This window comes from Mobula hypostoma, chromosome 24 (assembly GCF_963921235.1).
Source record: "Mobula hypostoma chromosome 24, sMobHyp1.1, whole genome shotgun sequence".
NCBI lineage: Eukaryota > Metazoa > Chordata > Chondrichthyes > Myliobatiformes > Myliobatidae > Mobula > Mobula hypostoma.
In genome coordinates this window covers 47,146,000-47,168,160 of record NC_086120.1, presented here as the reverse complement: position 1 = coordinate 47,168,160, position 22,161 = coordinate 47,146,000, and the positions used below count along the sequence as shown (strand labels likewise).

Below are 22,161 nucleotides of genomic sequence, written 5' to 3'. Positions count from 1 at the left end.
CCCAAGCCAATAGGCTGGTCCTGGACTTATTTCATAATTTACTGGCATAACTTACATATTACTATTTTAACTATTTATGGTTCTATTACTATTTATTATTCATGGTGCAACTGTAACGAAAACCAATTTCCCCTGGGATCAATAAAGTATGACTATGACTATGACTAAAGGAAACATCCTCTCTACGTCCAGGCCTTTCAAAAGGTTTCAATGAGATCATTCTCATGAACCTCCTCTGGACCCTCTCCAAAACCTTCCTTAGATAAAGGGCCCAAAACTGCTCACAATACTCCAGGTGCAGTTCAACAATGTCTTAGAAAACCTCAGGATTACATCATTGTTCTAAAATTCTAAATGAATGTTAACATTGCATTTGCCTTCCACACCACTGACTCAACCTGCAAGTTAACCTTTAAGGAATCCTGCATGATGACTCCCAGGTCCCTTTGCACCTCTGATTAATGATTTCCCCTCCCCCCCCCCCCATTTAGAAAGCGACTTTAGAAAACAGCCTTCTGGACTAATTTTCCAATACATGTTTCCTTCAGCTAACAATTCCTTCTCTCAATGGTTGGCATAGCCCTAGACAAGACCCAATACATTCCTTCCATCTCACTCCTCACATTTTATTCTGCCCACTTTTGTATTCTGGCATCTTCCCCCTTCCTTTCCAGTCCTGAAGGGTCTCAGCCCGAAACATCAACTCGTAATCTCCTCCATAGATGCTGCCTGACCTGCTGAGTTCCTCCAGCATTTTGTGTGTTGCTTTGGATTTCCGGTGTCTACAGACATTCTTGTGTTTTCACCCCAGCATTCAGATTCAAATTGACCAACCAAATCAGAACTATGTACAAGTTAGAGTTGGAAGCCACTCAGCCCTTCAACTCTGCTTCACAATTCAGTAAGGTCAGAACCAAGTTTGTTATCAATGATATGTATCATGAAATTTGTTGGTTACAGCAGCAGTACAGTGCAAGATAAAAAATTACTACAAGTTACAAATAAAAAAACAATTAATAATACAAAGAGGAACAGTGAGATAGTGTTCATAATCTGTTCAGAAATCCGAGGGCAGAGGGGAAGAAGCTGATCCTAAAATGTTGAGTGTGCATCTCCAGGCTCCCTGATGGTCGTAAGGAGAAGAGGGCATGTCCCGCATGGGGAGGGTTCTTAAAGACGGATGCCAACTTGCCGAGGCAACTCCTTTTGAAGATGCCCTCGACATTGGGGAGGGTTTTTCCTGTGATGGAGCTGGCAGGGTTTACAAAGTTCTGCAGCCTCTTGCAACCTTGTGCCTTGGAGCCTCCACACCAGTCGGGTAATGCAACCAGTCAGGATACTCTCGAGAGTACGCAGAATACAGCACAGGAACAGGCCCTTCAACTCACAACATTGTGCCAAACTAATTACATTAGAAGTCAAATGGCCGCCTACACTAATCCCTTCTGCCTGCACAATGTCCTATCCTTCCATTTCCCTTCACATTTGTGTGCCTATCTAAGTGTCACTTAAAAGTTCTTAAAATTTCTGCCTCTACCTCCACCCCAGGCAGTGCATTTCACCACTGTGAAAAAAAGAGACATACACTGCACCTATGCCCCTCAATCTTGCAAACCTACAAGTCAGATCTCCCCTCAGCCACCACTCCAGAGAAAACAACCCTAGTTTGTCCAAACCTCGCATTATAGCACACGCCCTCTAATCCAGGCAACATCCTGGTAAACCTCTTCTCCATCCACTCCAAAGCTTTGACATCCTTCCTATAATGGAGTGACCAGAACTACATGCAGTACTCCTAACCAGAGTTTTATAAAGCTGCAACATAACTTCCTGACTTTTGAACTCAATGCCTCGATTAATATGTATTCTTAACCACCCTTTCAACCTGTGTATCCACTTTCAGGGAACTATGAACTTCAACCTCCAAGATCCCTCTGCTCATCAACACTTAAGGAACTTTCCCTTAGCAGTATACTGTCTCTTTATATTTGCCCTACCAAGGTGCAACACCTCACAATTGGCTGGGTTAAACTCCATCTGCCATTTCTCCGCCCATATCTATAAATGATCTACATTGTGCTGTGTTCTTGGACAGTCTTTCCCACTATCTACATACAACACCACCAATTTTCATATCATCTACAAACTTACTAACCCACCCACCTACATTCTCAATCAGATCATTTATATACACACACACATCACGAACAGCAAAGATCCTCGTACAGATCCCTGCAAAACACCACTAATCACAGACCTCCAGCTAGAACAAGTCCCTTAGAGGACTACCCTCTGGCTTGTCCATCAAAGACAGTTCTGAATCCAAACTGCCAATTCACCATGGATCTCATGCATCTGAGTCTTTGGGATGACTCTCCCATGAGGGAACCTGTCAAATGCCTTACTAAAATCCATATAGATATCATCCACTGTTCTACCTTCATTGATCACTCTCGTCATTCTGTCAAAAAAACAATCAAGTTAGTAAGACATAACTTGCCCCGCACAATGCCATGTTGGCTCTCCCCAATTAAGCCATGGTTTTCCAAATGCTCATAAATCCTATCCCTCAGAATCCTCTCGAGTAACTTCCCTACACTGACATGAGATTCACCAATCTATAGTACAGTGTATAGTAGGTACATCTGTCAGAATTTGCTAGTCTTTGGTGACACACCAGATCTCCTCAAACTCCTAATGAAGTATCATTGCCAGCATACCTTCTTCACGACTTCACGTTGGGCCCAGGACAAGTCCTCTGAAATGATGACACCCAAGACCTTGAAGTGGATCACCCTTGGGAGTCATCCCAATCTACCTCATGATCTTGCAGTTTGTTTACCTGCATTGTATTTTATCCGATAGCGTTTACACTTTATTCTGCATTGTTTTACTGTATTCAGCTCAATGCACTGTCTGATGATTTGATCTCTATCAACAGTACGCAAGACAAGCTTTCCACTGTATGTAGGACCAAAAGAAATAGGAACTGAATTAGGCCATTCAGCCCATCAAGTCTGCTGATTTATTAGCCTTCTCCACCCCATTCTCCCGCCTGTATGTAGGACCAAAAGAAATAGGAACTGAATTAGGCCATTCAGCCCATCAAGTCATGGCTGATTTATTAGCCTTCTTCACCCCATTCTCCCGCCTTATCCATAAGATCATAAGATATGGGAGAAGTAAGCCGTTCGGCCCATCGATTCTGCTCTGCCATTCAATCATAGACTGATCCAATTCCAATCCCCACTCTCCTGCTTTCACCCCATACCCTTTGATGCCCTGGCCAATTGAGAACCTACACTGACACACAAAAGTTTGGGCACCCCTGATCAAAATTTCTGTTACTGTGAATAGCTAAGCGAGTAAAAGATGAACTGATTTCCAAAAGGCATAAAGTTAAAGATGACACATTTCTTTAATATTTTAAGAAAATATTTTTATTTCCATCTTTTACAGTTTCAAAATAAGAAAAAAAGGAAAAGGGCCCAAAGCAAAAGTTTGGGCACCCTGCAAGACAGTACTTAGCAACACCCCCTTTGGAAAGTATCACAGCTTGTAAATGCTTTTGTAGCCTGCTAAGGGTCTTTCAATTCTTGTTTGGGGGATTTTCACCCATTCTTCCTTGCAAAGGGCTTCTAGTTCTGTGAGATTCTTTGGCTGTCTTGCACACACTGCTCCACAGATTCTGGATGAAGTTTAGGTCAGGGGACTGTGAGGGCCATGGCAAAACCTTCAGCTTGCGCCTCTTGAGGTAGTCCATTGTGGATTTTGAGGTGTGTTTAGGATCATTATCCTGTTGTAGAAGCCATCCTCTTTTCATCTTCAGCTTTTTTTTTATAGGCAGTGTGATGTTTGCTTCCAGAATTTGTTGGTATTTAATTGAATTCATTCTTCCGTCTACCAGTAAATGCTCCCCCTGCCCCAGCAGGCAAAGTCAGCTGTGGTGGACTGGGCTGATGAGATCTACAGAGGCATCCAATGCTCTGGTCCTGCAACGCTCCATGGAGACACAGAAGACGTCATGTCATCCGTTGCACCCAGTTTCTGGCGCTTGTTTGTCCAACTGGACTCTGACTTCTGAGGCTGAGAAAGTGGAATTGTCCCAGTGCAATGACTTTTCCAACTTAAACACTTCCGCACAGGTTTCCTGTCGCTGTCAGACAGGACAGGCAACCACCATTCAATAAAGATTTTTAAAAAGTTCAAAGGTTCATTTATTATCAAATCGTGTATCCCTATAAAACTTTGAAATCTGTATTCTCCAGATAGCCACGAAACAAAGAACATAAAAGTCATTCAGAGAGAAAAATCAAACCCGTCTCTCCAGTACAAACAGAATGGCATCCTGATCATACCCCTGAAACTCCCCTCCCCAACACAAAAGGAGCAGGAACGTCAACCCCCAAAAACAACCCCTCCCCCACACAAAAAACTAATAGAACATCAACCTCCAAATACCCTCCCCTCGCACAATAAAACAGAAAAGAAACAGGCGATTTTAAAAAACACAATATAAAAACCATAAATCTGAAACAAGTCCACAGTCCATAAATGCAATAGTCCAATCCATAAACACAGAACCACGATACAATCCTCCGATGTCACCCACATTCATCAAAGAGAAGGACACTGACTAAATCACACACGAGCCACAAAACCTGCGGCTTATTCTGAACTTCCCAACCTCTGGATCGCAGAGTGCCAAGATCCAACAGTACCAAAGTAATGAGGCTCTCAGATAAACTCAAAAAAGTCAACTTCAAATGCATTACAATCCGAGATGGCAATTTCTACTGTGGCATCTGCTCACATCTTTTCATGAGGACTTCTGACACTATATACTATTAGGTATTAAAGATTTCTCTCAAGGAAAACAGGAATCCGTGTAGGAACATTTGGCACCTAAAGACTTAAATACGAGAATAAAAATAGAATTTACAACATAAATAAACTTCAGTATAAACCAAATTCCTTGAAATATCCATCCCGGAAAGCACAATGCAAACAAAATTAATTTTTGTGGTTAAGTCATCAAGCTGTAATTATGGTTTAAGTTGACATTATAAATTCAGTTTGACCTCATGAGGCCTCAACTTTCAACATGTTTTACAGTGAAGCTAGTTTGCAAATAGCTCATGTTACACATTGCTTCAAATGACTTCAGTCTGTCTGCAGACAGGATCACCGACGTCAACTTCAGAGCTTGTGCACGTAGCTGCCCCTCACAAATCTCCGAGCTGGTGTCAAGTCCCCACAGTTTGAATGTTAAACTGGGATGTAGTAATGGTGCAGTGGCACCATCGTTATCATCTCTAAGTTTCAACCAATTTTCCCTGCAATCAAATTACTGCTTTCTTTGTTGGAAATCATTTGGCATAGAGTTCTGGTGGAGATAGACCACAAAGAGAGAAGCAAAATGGTGACTGTCCATCGTGTCCGACAATGACAGGAGGCCTGTGCGGGAGAGTTTTTAAAAAGTGGAAAAGATATTGCACTGGGGTAGTTCCACGCTCTCGGCTTTGGAAGTCCGGGTGCAGTGGTATGGGTGCTCATCACAACTGGGGTCGCAACCTCTTCTGGTGCCCTGACATGCCCTTCGCTCTCCACGGCAAAATATGGTGTATTAAAAGGAAGTCGCTATAGAAACATTTCTGATAGCTTCAATGTGGAGAATCTGTGGAATTCATTGCTGGCAGACAGCTGTGGAGGACAAAGCATTGGGTATACTTAAAGTGAGGGTTGATGGGTTCTTGATTAGCATGGAAAAATGCAGGAGAATGGGGTTAAAAGAAACAATAAATCAGCCATGAGGGGATGGTGCAGACTTGATAGACAGAATGTCCCATTTCTGCTCCCATGTCTTACAAATCCAGAGGGCAAATTTAATTAAATTCAGTGCATACATTTGCACAGCATGAAAGATAAATACCAAGAGGTCTTTAAAATAATTGGTACAGTCATCTGAACTTTTCATAACACTACTGTATATCAAATTAAGTGACAGAGCTCATTAATGCCTTAAAGAATGGCATATTCCAAATGTGAAATATTGACACCAATATAGAATCAGATTTATTATCACACCAGATTTATTGTGATGTTCAATTTGTTTTGCAGAAACAGCACACAGCAAAAACAAAAATAATTTTTGTAATTTACCTCAAGATAATGTTGCAGCTCTATAAAACCCTGGTTACACCACATAATGTTGAAAGACCCGAAACACCCGATGATTCCAGGAACATCACTGAAGATGAGTCCAGAGGTATCAGTAGATGTACGTACACAGCTTACTGAAAAAGCTGTAAGAAGGGAAAAGATGACCAGGGACGTGATGTTGAGGCTCTATGAGGCACTCGTGAGACCACACTTGGAGTATTGTGTGCAGTTTCGGGCTCCTCATTTTAGAAAGGATATACTGACATTGGAGAGGGTTCAGAGAAGACTCGCGAGAATGATTCCAGGAATGAAAGGGTTACTGTATGAGGAACATCTGGCAGCTCTTGGGCTGTATTCCCTGGAGTTCAGGAGAACGAGGGGGGATCTCATAGGAACATTCCAAATGTTAAAAAGTCTGAACAGATAAGATATGACAAAGTTATTTCCCATGGTAGGAGAGTCTAGGACAAGAGGGCGCAACCTCAGGATTGAAGGACGTCCATTTAGAACTGAAATGTGGAGAAATTACTTTAGTCTGAGGGTGGTAGATCTGTGGAATTTGTTGCCATGAGCAACTGTGGAGGTCAAGTCATTGGGTGTATTTAAGGCAGAGATAGATAGGTTCTTGATTAGCGAGGGCATCAAAGGGTATGGGGAGAAGGCAGGGGAGTGGGGATGGCTGGAAGAATTGGATCAGCCCATGATTGAATGGTGGAGCAGACTCAGTGGGCCGAATGGCCTACTTCTGCTCCTATATCTTATGGTATTATGTGTCTTGTGAACTATTCCCAGAAACTTCAGCCATTTCTGCTCTGCCGTCATCCCAGTCAGTATCCTCCTCCAAACCACCTGGACAAGCTCCCCTCTCATGCCTCTGCAATTCCCTTTATTCCATTGCGATACTGATACATGTGAGTTATGCTTCTCCCTCTCACATTGCAGCATGTTCAATCACATTATGATCACTGCCTCCTAAAAGGTTTCTTTACATTAAGCTCCCTAATAAGATTTGGGTTATTAAACAACACCTAATCCAAGACAGCCTTTCCCTGAGTAGGCTCAAGCACAAGCTGCTCTAAAAAGCCATCTCATTGGCATTCAACGAATTCCCCCCTTGCGATCCAACATCATCTTGATTTTCCCAATCCCCTTGGGGAAGTCTCCCATTACAATTATGACATTATCCTTATTGCATGCCTTTTCCAGCTCCCTTTGCAATCTTAACCCCACATCTTGGCTACTATTTGGAGGCCTTTATATGATTACTGTAATGCTTTTTTAAAACCTTTGCAGTTTCTTAACTCCACTCTCAGAGAGTCACATCCTCTGACCCCATGTCACTTCTTTCTAAACATACAATTTCATCTCTTACCAAGAGAACCACACCACTGCCTACACCTTCCGGCCTGCCTGCCCTTTCATACAAAGTATATCATTTGATGTTAAGTTCCCAACTATGATCTTCTTTCAGCCACGACTCAGTGATGCCCACAACATCATACTGACCAATCTCTAATTGTGCCACAAGTTCGTCCACCTTACTCTGAATGCTACGCACATTTAAATACAGCACCTCCAGTCTTGCATTCTTTGCCCTTTTGAATTTTGCCTCTGCGGTACAATTTAACCCTTTGCACACAAATGCAGACAGAGCAATCATTGACTTGTCCTTCCTTACATTCATGTTACACTCATCATATACATAAACCTGCTGGCTCATCCCCAGCTCTATCATCCTGGCTCCCATCCTCCACCATACTAGTTTAAACCTCTCCCAACAGCTCTAGTAAATCTGCCCACACAAATATTGGTTCCCCTGGGATTCAAGTGCAGCCTGTCCCGTTTGTACAGGTCCCACCTACCCCAGACGAAGTCCCAATTATTCAGAAATATGAATCCCTGCCCCATGTTCCAATTCTTTATTTATCTGCCACCTCGTTCTTATCCTCACAGTCGCATGGCACAAGCAGCAATCCCGAGATTACTACCTTTGAGGTCCGGCTTCTCTGCTTCCTTCCCAACTCCCTGCATTCCTTTTTCAGGCCTCCTCCCCTTTTCTACCCATGTCTTTGGTACTAATATGTACCACAACTTCAAGCTGCTCATCCTCCTTTTTCAGGATATTGTGGATGTGTCCAGAAACATTGCAGACCCTGGCACCTGGGAGGCAAACTATCACTCGTGTTTCCTTTTCACATCCACAGAATCACCTATTTTCCCCCTGACAATATAGTCCTCTATTACGGCTGCCATCTACTTCAGTTCCCGACCCTTCTGAGCCATAGGGCCAGACTCCATGCCAGAGGTATGGCCACTGTTCCCGCAGATAGATTGTCACCCCCAAACCTATTTTATGAAGATGGGTTTAGCAAGCTAGGGTTTTACTCTTTGGGGTGAAGGAAGAGAAGAAGTGACTTGATTAAGGAGTGTAACATAGAGGCATAGTTAGACTGAACAGCTAGAGACCTCCCCAGCCCCCAGCAGAAACAGCAAATCTGACGGGGAATAATTTTAAGATGATTGGTATAGGAAGGATGTCAGAAGTAATTTGTTTTTTTTTAAATATAGATTAATGGGTGCATAGAACATGCTGCCAGGGGTGGTGGTAGAGACAGATACCACCACCATACAGGTGGTAGGTTGAAGAAACTCTTAAACAGGCACATGAATGATTAGAAACATGGTGTACTATGTGGGCAGGATGGGTTAGACTGAGCTTGGAGTAGGTTACAAGGTCTATACTATACTGTAATTTTCCATGCTCTGTGCACGTTTGTTTAAATATAGAGCCAATAAAAGGAATAACAAGAGTGTGTTCATTTCATTGGAGAGAGACAGATGCAGGAATCTGGAGCAACACACGGTTACATACTTCATGGATATCTTGTGACTGTCTTATGAGGATGATGTAATGGTCTTGCAGAGGTCACATGATGCAATTTTCCCACCAGTGAGGTCACATGATGACTTGTTCTCAACAGGTATATAAAACAGAGACCCCTGGTGATGCAGTTAGTTTTCAGTTTAGTTTTGTGTTAGTTACTCCGTATTGCTGCGTATTCGTCTTATGACGCAGTTCGTTTTTAAACCAGAGTTTTACTTTCTATTTTAAGGTAGAACCTTTGTGCTGGCAGTTTCGACAATATCTGCCACGTTTTTTTGTTTTAGTTTTACCTTTGCAGTTTAATATCAGAGAGCAAGGATCTTTATAAAAGTACGAGACCTGAAGGATTGAGAATAGTTGGTGTCGTTCGGCAGTTTCATAAAGGATCGACCTTTATTGAATCTTCATTGAAGAAAAAGTGACCTGCAACTGAGATATCCCCTGCTAAAGTAGGAAGGATAGTGCAGTGTCTATTCTCCAGAAGGAAAGGTCAGTCCCTTTAAACCGTTTTATTTCCGTCGTTGTGAATCCTGCGGACAAGGCAGGTTCCGGCTGGGATCAGCGGTAACGTGACGTCTTCAAGGAAATCTTTACTTCAGAAAAGTTTCTCCTAATCGACTGCATAAATCTCTTGGACTTTCGAATTTACTATTCTAAGAACGGTGTTCGAATTTACCAGTTTACGAACTGTTTTCGCATTTACCCTTTTAAGAATTGTTCCAGAGTTGCCGTGTAGCAGTTAACTTCCGGTTAAGTTAGTCGTTTAAATACATTTTGCTATTTTTGAGCAAAGTTTAATAAATGTTTGTTTGTTTTTTTGTAAAACCTGACTCAATTCTATATTCATCGTTGCCAGTCATATGACAACACAAGATATTGGAAGAACTCAACAGATTAGGCAGCAGCTATGGGGGAAAATTAGACAATGCTTCAGGTGGAGTCCCCCTGAAAGACAGATCTGTCCTCTAAGATAGAGGGTAGATCTACCTTTAGGTCCAGATGAAGAGTCTCGACCAGAAATGTCAAATGCCCATCTGCGTCCACAGATGCTGCCTGATTCAGAGTTCTTCCAGCACTTTGGTTGTTTTTCCAAGATTCTAGCATCTGTATGACAGAATTCTTTCTTAAGGTGGAAAGGGAAGTACAAACATAGTTCCATCCAACACCAGGGCTTACAATACCTCTTGCAATGATCTTTGCATCATCAATAGGGACAGGAGAAGTACCGGAGGATTCAAGAAAGGGAGTGGAGATAATACAGAAAATTACAGGCCAGTGAGTCTGACCTCTGTATGGGCAAGTTGCTGGAGAAGATCCTGAGAGGCAGGATTTATGAGCATTTGGAGAGACATAATCTGATTAGGGATAGTCAGCATGGCTTTGTCAAGGGCAGGTCGTGCCTTATGAGCCTGATTGAATTCTTTGAGGATGTAACAAAACACATTGAAGAAGGTAGAGCAGTAGATATAGTGTACATGGATTTCAGTAAGGCATTTGATAAGGTTCCCCATGCAAGGCTCCTTCAGAATGTAAGGAGGCATAGGACCCAAGAAGACCTTGCTTTGTGGATCCAGAATTGGCTTGCCTACAGAAGGCAAAGGGTAATTGTAGGTGGTTCGTATTCTGCATGGATTTCAGTGACCAGTGGTGTTCCGCAGGGATCTTTTCTGGGACCCCTCCTCTGTGATTTTTATCAATATCCTGGATGAGGAAGTAGAAGGGTGGGTTAGTAAGTTTGCTGATGACACAAAGGTTGGGGGTGTCGTGGATAGTCTGGAGGGTTGTCAGAGGTAACAGTGGGACATGGAGAGGATGCAGAACTGAGCTGAGTAGTGGCAGATGGACTTCAACCCAGATAAGTATGAAGTGGTTCATTTTGGTAGGTCCAATTTGAAGACCGAATATAATATAAATGGTAAGACTCTTGGCAATGTGGAGGGTATGAGAGATCTTGGGGTCCGTGTCCATAGGACACTCAAAGCTGCTGCGCAAGTTGACTGTTGTTAAGAAGGTGTACGATGGGTTGCCATTCATCAGCCGTGGGATTGAGTTCAAGAGCCGTGAGGTAATGTTACAGTTATACAAGACCTTGATCAGACCACACTTAGAGTACTGTGTTCAGTTCTGGTCACCTCACTACAGGAAGGATATGGAAACTATATCCATATAGTGCAGAGGAGATTTACAAGGATGTTGCCTGGATTGGAGGCCGTACTTTATGAGAATAGGTTGAGTGTACTTGGCCTTTTCTCCTTGGAGCGACAGAGGATGAGAGGTGACCTTATCGAGGTGTACAAGGTGATAGGGGTATTGATCATGTGGATAGACAGAGGTTTTTTCCCAGGGCTGAAATGACTAACATGAGGGGGCATAGTTTTAAGGTGTTTAGAAATAGGTACTGAGGGGATGTCAGGGTAGGTTTTTCCATACAGAGTGGTGGGTGTGTGGAATGCACTGCTGATGGCAGTGGTAGAAGTGGATACAATAGGGTCTTTTAAGGGCCTCTTAGATAGATTCATGGAGCTTAGAAAAATAGACAGCTATGCAGTAGGGCAGGGGTCCCCAACCTTTTGCGCAGCGTGGATCGGTTTAATATTGACAATGTTCTTGCGGACCGCCCGACTGGGGGTGGGGGGGAGGGGGGGGTTGTTCAAGTTCAACAGTGCGTGACAGGGAACGAGGAAAGGTGCAGCTGACTTATATCGTTTCATATCGCCAAATCATATAGTTTCCGCACAGTCTGGTAGCACATGCTTGCAGTGGTTGGGGACCACTGCACTAAGGAAATTCTATGCAGTTTCTAGAGTAGGATGCATGGTCAGCACAACATTGTGGGCTGAAGGGCCTGTAATGAGCTGTAGATCTCTATGTTCTATGTACATTCTATGGCCATGATAGAATAGTGAGCTTCTTTTAGAATCAAGACTGTGATAAGCAAAGGCTAACATTTAAGGATGGAGTTTCTCCTCAATATACTTGCATTAGAGTTCACCTTTACAATTGGATGCTTAAACCAATAGTTTGTGACACAAATATACTATGGCCACTTTATTAGGTACACCTGCTTGTTCATCTATTCAGCCAATCATGTGGTAGCAACTCAACGCATAAAAGCATGCAGACATGGTCAAGAGGTCCAGTTGTTGCTCAGATCAAACATCAGAATGGAAATGTTATTCAAGTGACTTCGATTATGGAATGACTGTTCGTGCCAGATGGGGTGCTTTGAGAGTCTCAGAAACTGACTTCATGGGATTTGCACACATAACTGTCTCTAGAGGTTACAAAGATTGGTGCAAAAACAAAATCTCATGAGTAGTAGTTCTGTGGGAAAAACACTTTGTTAATGAGAGCAGAGAAGAATGACTAGACTGGTTCAAGCTGATTGGAAGATGACAGTAATTCAAATAACCACACGTTACCAGAGTGGTGTACAAAAGATCATTTCCAAATGCCCATGTTGAACCTTGAAGTGGATGGCTACAGCAGCAGAAGATCACAAACATACTAAGTGGCTTCTTTAGGTACAGGAGGTAGCTAATAAAATGGCCACTAGTGTACTCCTGAAGAAGGATCTCAGCCTGAAACATTGACTATACTCTCTTCCATAGATTGTTCCTGGCCTGCTGAGTTCCTCCACCATTTTCTGTGTATTGCTTGGATTTCCAGCGTCTGCAGATTGATTTTGCTTGCTAAGTGTAGTCTTTGTTTATCCCCCTCTGTGTTCGAATTCAAACTTCAAATACAAGGATAATGCCATTTTTGCAAAACTAACAGCCAAGCATTAAATTTAACAATTTTGATCTGTCACTTACAGGCAATCACTTCCCCAAATTCCCATTATTTACACACTACTAATGACACGAGCTTTCAATCTTTATTTTTTTTTAAGCCAGATGTTGATTTTAATTTGATTTTCCCTCAGATATGTCTACAACAGCATTTTGTTATCCAAATACATTAACAAACTTCAATCATGGTAAACAAAATAGACTGTTTTAAATTGAACATTCTCTTCAGAAAGAGGCAACAGTTGTGGCCATTTCGTTAGCAGGAAACCCTTGTTCTGGTTGCCCTAGCAAGCACCCTTTCTGACCACATTGATACAGTATTATTGTCATGTGTACCAAGATACTGTGAAAGCTTGCTTTGCATACTTTAATACCAGGGGTTCCCAACCTGGAGTCCACAGACCCCTTGCGTAATGCGTTTAAAAAAAGGCTGGTAATCCCTGGTTTATACAGATCTAATCATGACAGTACGTTGAGCTAGAATAAGATGAAACAATAATAATGCAGAATAAAGTATGAAAGCTACCAAAACAAGATGGAGTGCAGGTAAATAAGTGCAAGATCATAACAAGGTAGATTGTGAGGCCAAGAGTCCATCTTGTTGTACAAAAAAGGTCCATTCAAGACTCTGATAACAGTGGGATAGAAACTGTCTTTGAACCTGATGGTACATGATTTCAGGCTTTTGTATCTTCTGCCCGACGGGGGAGAGAAAAAAAGAAAATGTCTGGGGTGGGTGGGATCTTTGATTATGCTGGTTGCTTTACTGAGGCAGCGAGAGGTGTTGGCAGAGTTAGTGGAGGCAACGTGATGTCCTGATGAAGAGTCTCTGCTGATAGGAGTGGAGAGAAGTTCCACCTTCAGTACTATTATTCCAAGCAACCTCCTCACCACGGCACACACTGACAATGCCATAGTCAGCGTTGAGGGGTTGGGTAGCTCTCTGCCAATCAAGCTAACCAACCACAATGCTGCAAGTGATAGATTTACTTATTCATACAAATAGATTCCCTTTTTCTGAATCCTGCACATTCTGAGAACTAACCCGTTTTTATTGTGAGGGGTTACTGTCATCTCTAAACCAAAAGCAGTCTAACTTGGAGCAATACAGACTGCTGGAGGAACCCAGCAGGTCAGGCAGCATCCATGGAAATGAATAAACGGTTGACGTTTTTGTCAGAGACCCTTCAGGACTCCAGCATCTGCAGAATCTAGTGTCTGTAACTCATCATTGTGCACAACTACCTCCAACTCATTGACAGACAGCAATATTAACAATTAAACTGAAGGCGGAGGTTGTGGGGAGAGAAGGGAAGACATCAAAACATGTTCCTTGCATTCCCCTCCAATTGGAACCTTCAAGGACCCAAAAATTCATATCCACGTCCCACAGCAGAAAAGGCTATTGGCTGCAGTTTATCATCACTGCGGGATTTTTAAGATTTCCAGGACAAGGAAGAGGGCAGAGAATAACATTGCCCATCCTGCACAGTGCTTTTCCCAAAAGCTGCCTTCTGAAATGCACTATAGTGTTATTAAAACAACAACTTCACACTATATTCAAAGCTTCTTCCCCCAGGCAGTTAATCTGATCAAACAATCTAGTTAGCTTCAGCCACCCCACCCCCCCCCATCTATTACCCCTGTCACTGCACTGCAAACACACATTAAACCACTTTTTAATAAAGCAGTTTACATTGTTAATGCATGCTGGTATTTATGTATTTATGCATATTTTATACCATACCCATACTTTGAGCAAAGTTTATTTTTATATAATTCTTTATAATTGTTGGATGTTATTGTTTTTTTTAAGCCATATGTCATGCCCTGATCAACACACCACAGGAAATTTCTAAAACATCTACAAGTTCTGAACAGCACTAGGTTCTTGCCACTACTCACTCATACATGTGCTTTTTTAAGGAGGCAGGGTGGAGATATGTCTCTACCAAAGGAGGTGTAAGGCGCTCCTTCCCTCCGCTAGCGTGCAGGTCATGCTTGGGCAAGGTGTAGCACCTGATGAGGGTCACATGAAGCCATGAGAGTAGATTATGGATCTGAGAACTGATGCATATCACAAGTCCTGGTTACGCGACCACTGATGCCAGGCAGACAATCTCTGAAGAGTATTGATAATGGCTGGGGTCACCCTTCTTGTAAAGACACTGCCCAGAAGCACATAATGATCAAAGGCAGATGGAAGACCACAATCGCCCATGTCATATGGCATGGCACACAATGATGATGATGTTGTATACGGTCAATAAAATTGGTCCTTGATATGAGCACAAATGACCACTGACTAATGGGGGCCATGGGATAAACTGGATTTATGGTGGTGTTAACAGACATCTGTTGTTACAGCAATATCCTTGGAACAGTAGATGAATATCATTAATCATCTCATCTACTGCAATGCTGAAGTCAAAGCACTGGACAATAAGAAACAATGGACAACTTTCCCATATTCCTCTTTGAAAGTACGAAGGTGGCTCTAGCCTCAGAATAGAGGGATATTAGATTATCTTATGAAGACACGCAGTCCTCTTTTATTGTCATTTACTAATGCATGCATTAAGAAATGATACAATATTTCCTCCGGTGTGATATCACAAAACACAGGACAGACCAAGACTGAAAAAAAAACTAACAAAACCACATAATTATAACATATAGTTACAAACAGTGTAACAATACCATAACTTGATGAAGAAGTCCATGAGCACAGTAAAAGTTCAAAGTCTCTCAAATGTCCCACATTTCACGCAGACGGGAGAAGGAAGAGAAACTCTCTCTGCCATACCCAACCACGGTCTGACTCAGAGTCATCCGAAAACTTCGAGCTCTGATCAGCTCTTCGACACCGAGTACTGAGCGCCATCTCTGTCTGAACGATTCAACCTCCGTCTCGGTCGCCAGGCAAAGCCAGGGATTTTGAGGCCTTCCCTCCGAAAGATTCCTGACTGCGCAGTAACGACAGCAGCAAACGAGCATTTCAGAAATTTCTCCAGATGCTCCTCTGTGCTTTCACGTCCGTCTCCATCAAATCAGAATTGTCCACAGCCTCTATTTAACGGATACGATATCATTTTCACCGGAGGGCTGCGCACACACGGCGCGCTGCTCTCTCTCCTCCCACCATTTAGATATCCATTTAGAACAGAGATGAGGAGGAATGTCTTTGGCCAGAGGATGGTGAACCTGTGGAATTCATCACATCAGACAGCTGTGGAGGCGAAGTCATTGGGTATATTTAAAGTGGAGGTTGATAGGTTCTTGATTAGTCAGGACTTCCCAGGTTACAGGGAGAAGGTAGGAGCATGGGGTTGAGAGACATAATAAATCAGCCATGATGGAACGGCAGAGCAGACTCATAGGGCCGAATTCTTCTCCATGTCTTATGGTTTTATGGACACAAGACCGCAGATGCTGGAAATCTGGAGCAATACACAAAATGCTGGAAGATGCCTGACCCACTGAGGTTCTCCAGCATTTGTGTATTGCTGGAGTCAACCTCAAAGTGGATCTTGGACCATTTCCCAGAATTAAAAAATGTTTTAAAGACTCGGCCTTGTTCTCCTAAGGCTTCCAGGTTCTCTGCAAACATGATGACAAGTACTTCACAGAAATAAATTAGGTGTCAGTCTTGGCTCGCTCAAGAGCACTGAGGCAATTGGCAAACAGGGAATGTGCCAGATTTAATTGCAGGTTGATTACCATGCCTGCCTCACTTTATCCAAATGCAAGTCTTGCCAAACCATCACCATCTGACTGCATCCACTAGTTAGTTTAATACCTCACCATGTGAAAACATTAATGTCCTGCATGAAATTAACAACCGTGAGACCATACGATACAAGAGCAGAATTAGGCCATTTGGCCCATTGAGTCTGTTCTACCATTTCATCATGGCTGATCCAATTTTCCTATCAGCTCTACTTTCCTGCCTTCTCCCCATATCCCTCATGCCCCGACTAATCACAAATCTATCAACCTTTGCCTTAAATATACACAAAGACTTGGCCTCCACAACTGCCTGCAGCAACAAATTCCACACATTCATCCACTGTCTGGATAAAGAGAGTCCTCAGTGTTCTAAATGGACACCCCCCTATTCTGAGGCTGTGTCCTCTGGTCCTAGACTCCCCCATTATAGGAAACATTCTCTTCACGTCCACTCTATCGAGGCCTTTCAACATTTGACAGGTTTCAATGAGGTCACCTCTCATTCTTCTAAATTCCAGTGAGTAGATGCCCAGAGCCATCAAACACACCTCATATGACAAGCCTTTCAATCCCAGAATTATTTCAGTGAACCTCCTCTGAACCCCTTCCAATGTCAGCACATATCTTTCTTAGGTAAGGAGCCCAAAACTGCTCACAATATTTCAAGTGAGGCTTCATCTGTGCCTTACAAAATCTCAACATTACATCCTTGCTTTAAGACTGAGGCACAAGCAATATTAGAATGTTAATATCCACCATATTATTTTTAAAATTATGTCCTTTATGCTTATTGGTGCATTTTTTATGCCGCATTGGATCTGGAGCAACAATCATTTCATGCTCTGAAGAATACAATAAACAACCTTGAATATTAATTACAGATGAGATAGCAACAGATCTGGGGTTGCAAGCTCCATTAATATTGAATATCAAGCAGATCGATTCTACTTGTGGAAAAGACAGAATGATATGTCTGTTGGGACTGCAGAGTTGAGGAGATATTTTGCTATCGCACATAAGTAAGTTCATTATCGAAGTACATATCCCTGTAGGTCACCATATATAACCCTAAGATTCATTTTCTTATGGGCATACTGAACAAATCTATTGAATAGTAACTATAACAGGATCAATGAAAGATCACCCAGAGTGCAGAAGACCACAAACTGTGCAAATGCAAATATAAATAAATAGCAATAAAGAATGTGAACATGAGAGAAAGGTCCTTAAAGTGAGATCACTGGCTGTGGGATCATCTCGATGGATGGGCAAGTGAGTATAGTTATCCTCTTCTGTTCACAAGCCTGGTGGCTGAACCTGGCAGTGCGAGTCCTGAGGCTCTTGTACCTTCTACCTGATGGCAGTGGCAGGAAGAGAGCATGGCCTGGGTGGTGAGGATCTCTGAAAACGGATGCTTCTTCTCCTACAACAGCATGTAGATGTGTTCAGTGGTGGTGATGGGGGGAGGGGTTACTCATGAGGGACTGGGCCAAATCCAAAACCTGCTGTAGGATTTTCTGTTCAGAAGCATTGGTGTTTCCATACCAGGCTGTGATGCAGCCTGTTAATACACTCTCCACTACACAACTATAGAAGTTTGTCAAAGTTTTAGATGTCATGCCAAATCTCTACAGACTCCCAAGGAAGTAGAGAAGCTGCTGTGCTTTCTTCACAATTACACTTACATGCTGGGTCCAGCACAGGTCCTCTGAAATAGGAACACCCAGGAATCTGAAGTTACTAACTCTCTCCACCTCAACATACTTACTTGGAAAATTGTCAAATATTAGTAGAAAAAAATTCTCAAAGAAGCTTCTATACTTCCCGTTTCCCTCCAAAATACAGTAAAACATTTCAGCACAAGCTTTGTAACGAGAAAACAGACACACAAAATGTCGGAGGAACTCGGGCGATCAGGCGATATTCCCATCTATGGAGGGGAATAAACAGTTTAAGTTTCAGGCCAAAACCTTCACCAGAACTAGAAACTAAGGAGGGAGAAGCCAGGATAAGGTGGAAGGGGAGGGGAAGGTGGAAAGCTGGCAGGTGATAGGTGGGCCCAGGTGAGGTGAAGGAAGGGGACAGTCCTCATTGATAGTTACACTAACTCAGACTTCATGAGCTTTTATACCAGGATATTCAGATACGAGATTTACCATGATGCTCAACAGAAATTATTTGGAATCTACACAAACAGTAAGTATAGCACAATCCTTCAATTAGATTGAAGAATCCTTAGATGCTGCAGAATCCCAATCTGGAAGTGAAAATAAGAATATCAAAGTTGAAAGTAAATTTATTATCAAACTACATGCATGTCACCATATACAACCTGAGATTCATTGTCTTGCTGGCATTTATAGTAGAACAAAGGAAATATTGTACAATAGAATCAATGAAAAAAAAAACCACAAAGACTGACAAAGTGCAAAATACAAAAATAATAAAAAGTAAATAAATAATATTGAGAACATGGATTTGTAGAGTCCTTGAAAGCGAGTCCATTGGTTCTGGAATCAGTTCATTGTTGAGGTGAGTGAAGTTATCCATGCTGGTTCAAGAGCCTGATGGTCAAAGGGTTATAACTGTTCCTGAACCTGGTGGTGTGGAACCCGAGGCTCCTGTACCTCCTTCCCGGTGGCAGCAGCGAGAACAGAGTATGGACTGGGTGGTGGGGCTCCTTGATGATGGATGCTGCTTTTTGTGGCTGTGCTTCTTATAGATGTGCTCAACGGTGGGGAGAGCATTTCCAATGATGGATATTTAATTGTGCATCAAAGACAGTCCACACTGAGCTTAGCTCTGTCAACCAATCTGGCATTTGCCACATCACCAAGTCCTACTAATATGGGCCTCAAGTAGAACCACATACCACCAGGCTGAAGAACCGTCTCTATCCCAGTGTTTAAGACTTTTGAACAGACCTTCGTACAACAAGACAGGCTCTTGACCTCACAATCTACCTCATCTTGGCCTGGCATCTTAGCGTCTGCCTGTACTCCCTCTATAACTGTAGCACTTTATTCTGCATTCTGTTAATGCCTTCCCCTTGTACTACCCCAGTCTACTTGTAATGAAGTGCTCTGTATGGATGGCATGCAAAATTAACTTTTTCACTGTACCTCACTACACATGACAATAAAACAATTCACACAAGTACTTTTACTTAGGGGGAGGCTTCAATGTTTCTATCATTCATTCTATGGTGTTTATCATTTCATGGATGTTTGTGTAAAGTACAAATTTCAAATTGCACCCCGTATACATTCTCTGATATTAACTGAGCCTTTGAAACAGAGTAACTTCAGAAAATTTCTCAAGAAATACTTAAATCAAAATTATTCAATTTTAAAACTTCCCTAGGAAACACTTTCTACAGGGGAACAACTGAGAGCATCCTGACTGGCTGTATCACTGCCTGGTATGGGAATTGTGCTTCCCTCAATCGCAGGACTCTGCAGAAAGTGGTGCAGACAGCCCAACACATCTGTAGATGTGAACTTCCCACTATTCAGTACATTTACAGAGACAGGTGTGTAAAAAGGGCGTGAAGGATCATCTGAGACCCGAGTCACCCCAACCACAAACTGTTCCAGCTGCTACCATCTGGGAAACAGTACTGCAGCATAAAATCCAGGACCAACAGGCTCCAGGACAGCTTCTTCCACCAGGCCATCAGACTGCTAATAGAAGTGTATTTCTATGTTATATCGACTGTCCTGTTGCACATACTATTTATTATAAATTATTATAAATTGCACATTTAGACAGACATAATATAAAGATTTTTACTCCTCATGTATATGAAGGATATAAGTAATAAAGTCAATTCAATTCATAAAGAATACCCCAATACACAATTTTAGCATTACACAACAATCTCCAAGGATATAATTTTAAGATAAGGTGCACTTTGAAAGCCCAGTAATTTAAAAAAAACTTCTGACTTGAATAAAAGCAGTCAAGACTTGTTATTTGACAACTAAATAAATGTCTTTGAGAAAATGAACAATTCACTTTTTGGGTAAAAATTCATTTACTTTGTGTAGGTTTGTAAACCGAATACTTGCTAATTAGCATTTCAAATAAGAGTTCCATTTCATGAATTGCGATTTTATAATACTTCAACTCAGTAAGAAAATAACTGGGGAAAGTGCACTGTTATCTTACTCTGCAATGCTACACACAGCTGTCTGTTCAGTTAGGGCTCGTTTGTTTAAAATCATGAGGATTTAAATACTATCACTGTCTACAACAATGTGATTGGTCAATCGAGACCAATAATTCCGAACTAGTTTCAAACAGCGGGTGTGGAATACTCAAACCTTTTGGCACTTTAAGTGCAATTTTATTCAAGTTCCCAATCAAAACATTGCTTCATAGAACGGAACAGGGCCAGGCCTTTCGGCCCACTATGTCTATACCGACCACCACGCCACTTTCAATGAATCCCAGTTGCCTGCACATTTAAAACATTTAAAACCCGTTGTACCCACGTAGTGAGACAATCTCAAGGCCGGCATTATGGTTAGAGTAGGTATTTACTGTTTAAGAAAGCATACAGCCCGAGAGAGTACCTTGGTGTAAAGTTCGGCTACTGACATGGTGTCCCTGCAGCGAAATCCTTGGCAAACCTCGCCGGTACCGAACCAGCAACCTCCCTCTAGGAACGGGTTTAACTCTTCTCCGGCGCCCTGCCGACTTTTGCTCAGACAGAACGACCTCCCTCCACGTGACTGCACTCACACCTGCCCTGAGGGACACGTCCCTCCGACCCTCAACTCCTCCTCCTCACTCCGTTCCCCGGACAACGTGACAGGACCATCTCGGAAAGTCCGGCCTCGTTGGTCATCGTATAAAGGGACCGTAGGCGGCAATTAATAAATCTGCGATTGTAAAAAATTAATATTGAAAACTCATCCAGCTCCATCATGGGCACTAGCTTCCCCAGATCGAGGGCATCTTCAAAAGAGTGGCAACCATCATTAAGGTCCCCCATCACCCAGGGCATGCCCTCTTCTCAATGCTACCATCCAGGAGGAGGCACAGGAACCTGAAGATACACACTCAATGTTTTAGGAACAGCTTCTTCCCCTCCACAATTATAATTTATAGCTTTTTATTATTATGTATTGCAATGTACTGCTGCTGCAAAACAACAAATTTCATGACTTATGCCAGTGACATTAAACCTGATTCTGATTATTGAGCGGAATGAAGGCAAGGAAAGAGAACAAGAATATTTTAATTATTTTCTTCAGATGAGTTAGAGCTCTAGGAGGGGGTTTGGGTGAAATGGTCACCAAGGATCTCAACCAGAACTGATGGCAGTGGACATAAAGTGGTGAAGGAGCTTTGATAATCACCACTGTTGTTCCTCAGAATGCTCAAATATCTCCAAATGCCTCACCAGCTTCATTTTATTGTCGTTATCCTAGTCTCTAACTGCCAAGAACAGTATCATTCCACTTTCTATAGAGTTGTCTGTTTACATTTTGTTATAAGTTCTTGTTACCTCCATAATGTTACAAAAAAACTTAATTTGAATCAAGTACAGTTTGAAATTTAATACTCCATGTACAGCACAGGTAGAAC

At 42.3% G+C, this 22,161-nt stretch overlaps 1 protein-coding gene across 1 annotated transcript in view; it reads right to left on the bottom strand.

Annotated features, from left to right (window-relative positions):
• The window catches only part of LOC134337496 (unconventional myosin-Va-like), a 175,412-nt gene extending 154,105 nt beyond the window's left edge, over positions 1-21,307 (bottom strand). Inside the window, exon 1 of the mRNA XM_063032562.1 lies at positions 21,144-21,307. Within this exon, the coding sequence (XP_062888632.1) occupies positions 21,144-21,170 (27 nt within the window). The 5' untranslated portion in view covers positions 21,171-21,307. The remainder of the gene's footprint in view (positions 1-21,143) is intronic.
• Between the last annotated feature and the right edge of the window lie 854 nt (positions 21,308-22,161).